The sequence below is a fragment of the Solanum stenotomum genome, chromosome 11 (genome assembly GCF_019186545.1).
Source record: "Solanum stenotomum isolate F172 chromosome 11, ASM1918654v1, whole genome shotgun sequence".
NCBI lineage: Eukaryota > Viridiplantae > Streptophyta > Magnoliopsida > Solanales > Solanaceae > Solanum > Solanum stenotomum.
This window is the reverse complement of record NC_064292.1, coordinates 6,917,378-6,927,600: the sequence shown is the minus strand read 5'-3', so window position 1 is coordinate 6,927,600 and position 10,223 is coordinate 6,917,378. Positions and strand designations below refer to the sequence as shown.

General features: G+C 35.0%; 1 protein-coding gene across 3 annotated transcripts in view; it reads left to right on the top strand.

Moving 5' to 3' along the window:
* The first annotated feature begins 1,685 nt into the window (after positions 1 to 1,685).
* Positions 1,686 to 10,223, top strand: part of LOC125843603 (protein kinase dsk1-like) — an 11,835-nt gene continuing 3,297 nt past the window's right edge. For all 3 annotated transcript variants that reach the window (XM_049522742.1, XM_049522743.1, XM_049522741.1), the window contains exons 1-2: positions 1,686 to 2,058; positions 6,482 to 7,462. In XM_049522742.1, coding sequence (XP_049378699.1) covers positions 1,849 to 2,058; positions 6,482 to 7,462 — 1,191 coding nt within the window. In that variant the 5' untranslated portion in view covers positions 1,686 to 1,848. The remainder of the gene's footprint in view (positions 2,059 to 6,481; positions 7,463 to 10,223) is intronic.

The following is a 10,223-nucleotide window of genomic DNA, read 5'->3' as shown; positions in this document are numbered from 1 at the left end:
CTTTCATACTCCACCAAGTAATAAAAACACCACAAGACCATGAAAAGGAAAGAAAAAGAAAAACATAAAGAGTTGACATATGGCCCATGATATGGTTTTTTGAAATTACAACTATTTTTTTTTTCCTTCTATGAGGTGTCCGATACTTGTATTGAAGCTTGACTATTTCAAATTAACATCGTGAAGGGTTCAGGAAGAAAATACAATTATATATCCTCATTAACAGATTGATATTTACACTTTACAGACTTTTTTCAAATCAACTTGTGCATAATTTATCTTTTTTATCAAATATTTTTTTATCTTTCACTAATACAAATATCGATTAATTCTATCAATCACGTTATATATGGAAAGTAAAATAAAATATAAGGTTGGAGATGCACTAAGCAGGTTAAGTGAACAACTATTTTAGTCTTAAGCAATTAAATGGACCATAGAGGTTATTATAGCCCATCTAAATAGCAATATTCTCTAATTTGAGCCTAGCTTGCACAATTTTTAAACGAGTCATTAGGTCAATGACTTATTTTCTTATATACTCTTTTCTCATCTCCCTAAGACCCTAACAAAGACGACTTAATACCCAAAGAGGCTCGAACCCGAGATCTCTTGGTTAAGGATGAAGGAGTACTTAGCACTCCACCACAATCTTTGTTGGCTTTCTTATATTTTATTACTATGAAAATTTACTTAAATATACACACAGTCACACACCTCCTTTTTAGAGACTCAATATTTTTATTGTTGTTTGTCCACCAATGTCCTAAAAATATGAGAATTATCTAATGTTAGTTAAACACTAAGGGGTCGTTTGGTTTGAAAATGAGTTATGATGGGATAAGTTATGTTGGGATAAGTTATGTTGGGATTAGTTATGATGGGATAAGTTGTGTTGAGATTATTTTTTATTGAGTGTTTGGTTTGTTGTATTCAAAATAATAAATTTTAAGAACAATTTATTTGTTTACCAAAATGCCCTTCATTAATGTAAAAAGTCATATAACAAAAGGGTTGAAAGAGACATTTTTGTCATTTACCTATTTTATCCCGGGATAAGTTATCCCGGGATTACTATACCACCCAAGGAGAGGGATAACTTATCCCGGTACTAATTATTAATCCTGGGATAAGTTATCCCAAATTTGCCAACCAAACAACAAAATAAGCGGTACTATAATTTAATCCCGAGACTATTTGGTATTATCCCTCACACCAAACGACCCCTAATGGTTTGCTTTAGAATTGCACAAGGTATGTGAAATGAATCTAATGATATTATTCGCTTTAAATTTAGGTTCATACATCTTAAATCGTGTTAATAAGAATTAAGACCTGTTTTTTTATATTCCTAGCATTTTCTCTAATGTTTATTTCATTGATACAAAATTTACCTCACTATTTAAACGTGCTTTAATGTTAATTCAAAAATAAAAAAAATTGATTTCATATTCAATTATCTTATCAAAAGTATACTCACCAATAATAAAATACAGAATCCCAAGGGCCACAGCTGAGAGCCGACGTCGTTTTCACCAGTATTCATTTGCCTTTATTTTCCCGGCAACACAAAACAAAAAAAAAACAAACTCATTTCATCCAAAAGAGAGGGAAAAATAAAATAAAAATTACTTAGACATTTTTTTTTTTTAATTTTCACCAATAAACAACACCAAACGCTCTTTTTTCTTCCCTCAAATTAAATTATATAAAAAAATTCCTCCTAATTTCTTCCCTCTCTTCTCCAGAATCTTCTTCTACTACTACTACTACGGCTAGGGTTTTCATTTCTTCGTTGTAGCTCGCCGGTAACGATTTGTCGGAGTACGGTGGTTGTTGGATCTGCCGATGGCGGAAGAGGAGGAGAGGAACGGCGGTGATCGGAGTGAGACAAGTGACTACACATCGGAGGATGAAGGTACTGAAGATTACAGGCGTGGAGGTTATCACGCTGTTCGAATGGGAGATACATTCAAACAAGGACGATATGTAGTGCAGAGTAAGCTTGGTTGGGGACATTTCTCCACTGTTTGGCTCGCTTGGGATACGCAAAAATCTGTAAGTATTTCTACACTATCTGCTTCGCATTCTTCATGATATTTATTACTCTGCGATAACTGTAGTATTTGCTTGTTTTGTTTAGCAACTTACTGTTTACTGTTAACAGATTTTGGATTTTGAATTTTTGTGATTTTGGTGTTTGAATTTTTCTATGTTTGCATGTGTGTTTGTGTGTGAAAGAGGAGATACTTCGATATAGTAATTGTTGTCTGTTTGCAATTTCTATATACTTTTATGCTGCAATTGTTGTATTATTTGTTGGTTTTGCTTAGCAACTTTTTGTTTACTAGTATAACAGTTTTTGCATCTTTGGACTTGTCAGTTTGGTGTTTGATTTTTTCCACATTAGAGTGTGTGTGTGAGAGGAGATACTTTGATATAGTACTTGTTATCTGTTCACATTTTCAATATATTTATTATGCTGCAATTGTTGTATTATTTGTTCGTTTTATCTAGCAACTTATTGATTACTAATATAACAGTTTTTGCATTTTTGGACTTGTGAGTTTGGTGTTTGAGGTTCTCTGTTTGCCTGCATGTGTATGAGAGAGGACATACNTGTTCACATTTTCAATATATTTATTATGCTGCAATTGTTGTATTATTTGTTCGTTTTATCTAGCAACTTATTGTTTACTAATATAACAGTTTTTGCATTTTTGGACTTGTGAGTTTGGTGTTTGAGGTTTTCTCTGTTTGCCTGCATGTGTATGAGAGAGGAGATACTTCAATATATTACTCGTTATCTGTTCTCATTTTTTATACAACTGTGATGCTACAGTTGTTGTACTAGTATTTATTGTTCGGTTTAGTAATTTATGGTTTATTTAGCAACTTCCACATTTGTGAGTGTTTTTTTTGAGATTGGTAACTGTTTCTTTTTCTTTAAATAAGTACATGTGTTGTACTGAAAATCATATTTACATAATGAACTCTATAAGCACTGTCCTATCCCTATAATGAGTCTAAAACATCAATGATTGAGACACTGTTATTAGAGTAGATCTAATGACACCAAAAACACAAAGTTAGAATATAATTTAGTTTCACTTGCTGCATATTACTCTGCCTGTTCTCAAAAACTCTTAAGATTTATCTCTTTTCAGATAGTCCACCAAATTGTAGCAGGAATGATTCTCCAATTGCTTCTTGCTTGTAATCCTGCATCTTCCCAACTGTATAAGGCCTCTGCAATTCTACCAGGCATGACCCATGAGATGTTTTTGAGCCTTAGGAATAGACTCCACAATTGGCCTGCACTGGATGAACAAGTGATTGACTGTTTCTGTAGTTTTCCCACTGAAAAAAACATCTAGAGCATAGTGTAATCCCCCTCTTCATCAAATTCTCCTGTGTCAACACAACTTCCTTAGCCAGTAACCACACAAAACAACCACTTTGTGTGGGGATCTTGGCCTTCCAAATGTGTTTTCAGACCATTTGGGTACCTGCACAATTGGGTGGTTCAACTTCCTATCTGCTGCACTTACTTTAAAGTCCTTTTACAGTTCCCTAACCACTGCAATTTGTCCTGCCCCGTCTCCAAGCCACTAAATTGTTCAATGACGCTGAAGAATTATGTAACTCTTGGAATTTCCCAATCATTGAGGTGCCTTCTAAATATAATATTTCACCCATGAGGCGTCCATAGTTCAAATATTGTACTTTGCAGTTGAAGAACCAGAGTGTATATATCTGGGAGAAGTGTCTCTAGATTTCCTGCTTCATGCCAATCCTCCTTCCGGAATCTAGTTTTGGCGCCACCTACCACTTTAATCTTGGTGTTTGGTTTGAATTCATCCCATAGTGATTGGATGGATTTCCATAAACTAACACCATCGGGAGTGGTAACTTTCTTTGTCACCCATTTGTCACTTTCTTCATATTTTACTTTTATGACTGAGTCCCATAAATTTTGATTATCGTTGGAATACCTCCAAAGCCACTTCATTCTCAAAGCATTGATTTGATTCTTTAGGTTCTTCATTCCTACACCCCATTGTTTTGGACGACAAAAGGCGACAAGGGCCTGCTTCGCCACGGCGCTCGCCTTTTTTAATTAAGGCGCCAATTAATACTAAAAATTTAAAATTTTAATTGCATTTATAAATATCCAAAATCTTAATAGCAATAACATATAGTAGCAAATATTTAAAATCAAAAACTAATAGTAGATACTAAAAGTCTAGAATTTGAATGACTCAATAATTCATAAGACAATTGACAAGCAATAATAGAACTCTAAAAGTCTATTCTTCTTCAAGATTATCCAAATCTTGAAGATCAACATCCTCTTGATCATGATTATCTTGCTCCTCATCTTCTTGCTCCTCGGATTCTTCATCAATTAGTGTCCTAGTCCTACTTGAACTTGTAGATGTAGATGTAGATGTAGTTTGCGCTTGTCAAGTGCTCTTGATATGCAGAATTTAATGCATTGTCTCCATTTAAGATCAAAACCCATCTTCTCTAGCATACTCGTAAGAAAATCCCAGTTGACATGGTCATATGTTTTCTCAATATCTAATTTGCATAAAATGCCTGGTTTTTTCAAACTAGACCGGGAATCTATAGCTTCATTAGCTATTAGAACAAGATCCATGATCTGCCTTCCCTTAATAAAAGCTAACTGTTATGAGTTAACAAGTTTGGACATCACCTTTTATAGCCTTTCAGTGAGCACTTCTGAGAGAATTTCATAGATGTTGCGTATCAAACTGATAGGTCTAAAGTTTCTTAGTTCTTTAGCACCTTTTTCTTTGGAATCAGGGCTATGGAGGTAGCATTGAAACTTCTTTCAAACCTCCTTTGGTCATAGAAATGCTGACAAGTCTTCATGATATCACTCTTGACCACTTCCCAACATTTGATGTAGGACCCCAATGTAAAGCCATCTGGTCTTGGTGCTTTATCCACTGCACATTGCTTTAAACTTCTCGAAACCTCCTCCTCATCAAAATTTCTTTCTAGGTCATCCATTATCCCTCCTCTTGTCCCACTTGCCTCCAAACATGCCATTTTGACCCATCTATCCCCCCAAATCTGCCTTACCAACTCAGTGATATCCCCCTGTAATTTGGTTTCTTGTAGACAAATGATGTCAGCTTTCCAGTCCCCCATAATGTTCTTCGATTACCCTCCTCTTTCCAGCCCCCCTGTGAGTATTTCTAAACTTACCTGTTCACATTTTTGATATACTTATTATGCTGCAATTACTGTAGTATTTGCTTGTTTTATTTAGCAACTGATAGTTTACTGTAACAATTTTTGCATCTTGGACTTGTGATTTTTGTGATTTTGTTTTCTTCTGTTTGTGTGTGTGTGAGAGAGAGAGGAAATACTTCGATAGCTTGCTATCTGTTCGACATAGATGTGATGCTGCAGTTGTTGTACTAGTATTTATTGTTAGGTTTAACAATTTATGGTTTAAGTTAGCAACTTCCGCATAACATTACCAGTTTCAAAAAAAAAAGTTAGCAACTTCCGCATCTGTGAGTATTTCTAAACTATCTGTTCGTGTTTTGTATATATATACTTAATATGCTGCAGTTGTTCTAGTGTTTGTTCGTTTTATTTAGCAAAGTATTGTTTACTAGTATAATGATTTTTTTGGTATATGGACTTGTGTATGTAGTGTTTGAGTTTTTCTCTGCTTGTGTGTGTGAGAGAGAGGAGATACTTCGATATAGTACTTGTTATCTGTTTGCATTTCCTACGTATTTATTATGCTGCATTTGTTCTTTTTATTTTGCAACATATTGTTTACTAGTAAAATAGTATTTTTGTATATGGACTTGCGTATATAGTGTTTTGAGTTTTTCTCTGTCCACGTGTGTGAGAGAGGTGATACTTCGATATAGTACTTGTTATCTGTTTGCATTTCCTACGTATTTATTATGCTGCATTTGTTCATTTTATTTAGTAACCTAGTGGTTACTAGTATAACAATCTTTTTTGTATATGGACTTGTGTATGTAGTGTTTGAGTTTTTCTCTGTCTGCGAGTGTGTGTGAGAGAGAGGAGATACTTTGATATAGTACTTATTATCTGTTCATATATTCTATATACTTATTATGCTGCATTTGTTCTAGTATTGTTGTTTTATTTAGCAATGAATTGTTTACTAGTATAACAATTTTTTGTATATAGACTTATGTATGTAGTGTTTGAGTTTCCTCTGTCTGCGTGTGTGTGATAGAGGAGATACTTTGATTCAGTACTTGTTATCTGTTCTCATTTTTGACGGAGATATGATGCTACAGTTATTCTAGTGTTTATTGTTTGGTGTGGCAACTTATGGTTTATTATAGCAATTATTGTAGTGTTTATGGTTCTTATGAGTTCTCTGTGGTTTTTGCAAAAATTTCTTTGAAATGTGGATTGTCTTAGCTAATTGTTGGTTATGTCTTGTGAGGAATAGAGGTATGTTGCTCTAAAAGTTCAAAAGAGTGCTCAACATTATACAGAAGCGGCTATGGATGAGATTACCATATTAAAGCAGATTGCAGAGGGAGATCCAGATGATAAGAAGTGTGTGGTGAAGCTATTGGATCACTTTAAGCATTCCGGGCCCAATGGCCAGCATGTTTGTATGGTATTCGAATACTTGGGAGATAATCTTTTGACTCTAATTAAGTACTCAGACTATCGAGGGCTATCAATTCACAAGGTTAAAGAAATTTGCTTCCATATCTTAGTGGGTTTGGATTATTTACATCGTCAGCTTTCTATTATTCACACAGACTTGAAGCCAGAAAATATTTTGCTCTTATCAATGATTGATCAAAGTAAAGATCCAACAAAGTCAGACGCTCCCCTTATTCTTCCTACGAGTAAAAGTAAAATTCTCTCTGAATCTGGGGCTTCCAAGGAAGTAAAGGTTTATAATGGTGACCTGACTAAGAACCAGAAAAAGAAAATTCGGAAAAAGGCTAAGCGGGCAGCTCAAAGATGTACGGACAAGGAAGCTTCTGAGGAAACTGAGCAAGATAATGAAGCCAGTAGTCCTGAAAGGTCTAATTCTGATGAGAAACCTAATAAAGACTCAGTTGAAGGAAAGACTAATACTAAAGAAAGTGAAAATGGCTCAACAACAGACGGAGCAAGGGATGGACAGCAGAGAACTCAAAGACCTAAAAGAGGCAGTCGATCCATGAGGCAGAAACTATTGACTGATGTGGACCTTACGTGTAAATTAGTTGACTTCGGCAATGCATGCTGGACGTATAAACAGTTCACAAGTGATATCCAGACAAGACAGTATAGATGTCCTGAGGTTATCCTAGGATCTAAATATTCTACTTCAGCTGATCTTTGGTCCTTTGCTTGCATTTGCTTTGAGCTTGCCACTGGTGATGTTCTTTTTGATCCACACAGTGGTGACAACTATGACAGGGACGAGGTATAGCAACTCTACTTTCAATAGTTTAACCACTTAGATGCAAGCATGTGTAGAACTGTAGATCTTTATTTTAGGAGTTAAATTATTATTTGATTTCATTATTTTCTTAATTAATGAATTAATTTCAAGGAAAGGAATCGTATTGACAAGATGTATGTCCCGTATTGACAAGATATATGTTCCATTCTGCATTTGGGTTTTGTAGACTTGATGTGTACATGTGATACCTATTTTTGGGTGCTCATCTGCTCATTCTTCTAAAACATTGATTTAAAAACAATACCTCTTCAATGGGATATAACTTCAGCTGTGGTAAAGGGGAGGGTCTTTATCCCTGATGATGACTGGTACCACGGGAAGGGAAGTAAAGACACAATGACTTGATTTTATCTGCCAACTTGTGTGGTGTCACAGTCAATCAGCTAATCAATCCAGTGTTGCCAAGGCAAACTGGAAGTGCATGTAAGCCTTAAAGTGAGGCTCAACATAGACTTGGTGCTTCAGTGTCTTAGGCGGAGTGCTCTTGCGAAACTGCTAAGAGGATGAGGTGTAGATCTTTCCAAAAACATAGCAACCAGCTATTTTCAAATTAGATTATTTTACAAGGTCATCTTGAGAAAAAACACTAGTGAACAACACACAGAGTTGCAAAATGATATATTAATTGTTAATTATACTTTTTGGATATATATATTGCTTATTAGGTATTAGGATATTAGAAATTTACAAAAGAAAGCTAGACATTTGATTTGAATTAGAAACTTCGTTGCAACTTTGCAGATGATACAGAAATTTAATATGGTATTTGAACATTACTGATGTAGTTTTACTTCATTGCAGTTAGTCAATTCATCTAGCCATATAATTCTTGTTTTCGTGTGTAAGCATATTTCTTTCTATTTAAACCTCATATTTTAATTATGCTTGCACTTAAAAAGCATTTGTGTCTTTTGCGCTTTACGCCTTTGACAATACTGAATCAGACAATTATTAAGTCTCAGTCCCAAACTAGTTGGATCAGCAATATTACCTTTTTTTGGTTTGTGCAATTTGTAAATAGCTTGGGATTGATGTTGCTCTATTGTAAATAGGTGTCTTTCAAAGCCTTTACCCCCCAAAAAGAGAATGTTTGTCTTTTGTGTCTAAGAAGGGGTTCTCTATCTTATCCCTACTCAGACTCTAAAGTAAGAGTAACAACAAAAAAAACTTATCCAACAGTTGGGCACTGTCTATGTAGATCATTTGCTTATATCCTGTTCGACTCTTAGCTATGTTTAAGTTGGTACCTAGAAAGTATGAATCTTTTGGGACTACTTTTTTCTATGTTATTCTTAGTCTATCTCATCCGATTGTAGCTCCTTCAATTACCATAGTGTTGCACCTATGAGTTGGTGCATTTGGAGATATAGGTAGGATATGATGAAACTATCTTGTGTGATTTCCCTAGTTTTATACTTTGTGTGTGCTACTTCTAGCTTGTATTCAATATTGTAGATGTCATATCAGTTTTAACATTCAACATTTCTATGACACTCATCTTAGGAACTGTTAGAACATGAATAGGTTTATACAATCCTATTAGAATAGGAATAGGATTACACAACCCTATTAGAATATGAATAGGTTCATACAATCCTATTTAGAATAGGAATAGGAATACAAATAGGAATAGGAATAGTAAATAGTATCCTACTTGGTAAATGATTGTATTCTAGGGTCTATAAATAGGGATTCAATGTAATAATGTAAACAACAACTCTAATATTCTTCTCCTCTATTTTTCACATGGTATTAGAGCCTCTACAATCTTGGTAAACAATCAAAGAGCTTCCGCTGCCGGCTGGCAGCTATTATCCATATATGCCGCCCGTCCGACCAACGATTATGTTAGCAAACGTTGGGTCATTGTGTATCTTTCTCGTGACTATTTTCTCATATCTAATTTGTGTAGCACCGTGCCATCATTCCAGTGACTACTTTCTTATATCTAATTTGTGTAGCACTGTGCCATCATTCTGGTGACTACTTTTTCATATTTAATTTGTGTAGCACCGTGCCATCATTTCGGTGACTACTTTTTCATATATAATTTGTATAGCACCGTGCCATCCTTCCGGTGACTACCTTTTTTTGCATATCTGATTTGCGTAGCATCGTGCATCTCTCCGGACTACTTTTCATATTTAATTTGTGTAGTACCGTGGATTTTTCCAAACTATTTTCTCATATTTGAGTTGCATAGCATCATGTGTCTTTTCAGTGACTCCTCAGATTTGATTTGCATAGTTCCATTCGTCTTTCCGGTGGCTCCTCAAATCTGATTTGCGTAGGGTTGTGCCATCATTCCAATCCCACCCGTATAATTTTTCTTTTTTAGTAGGGTCGTGCCATCATTCTGACCTTACCCATAGTATTTCTCTTTTTCAATGGGGTCGTTCCATCAATTCAAACTATCCTATATAATTTCTATTTTCTAGTTAGGTCGTGACATCATTCCGACCCTACCCATATAATTTTATTTCTTAGATTGTGACCACTTTTAACCATCAAATCTAATACTCCGGTATATGAGCATGTTCCGGCCAGTTTTTTGGTGACTTTTAATATCAACTCATCTATTGATTCCAACATGATCCATATACTTTATACTAGATTTTGAGCACTTTGTTGCTCAAGGGGAGTTTAGTAGCCTTGTATGTCGATTATGTGAGTCACTCTATGGTTTGAAATAGTCTTTGTAAGTTCGATTTGGAAATTTCAA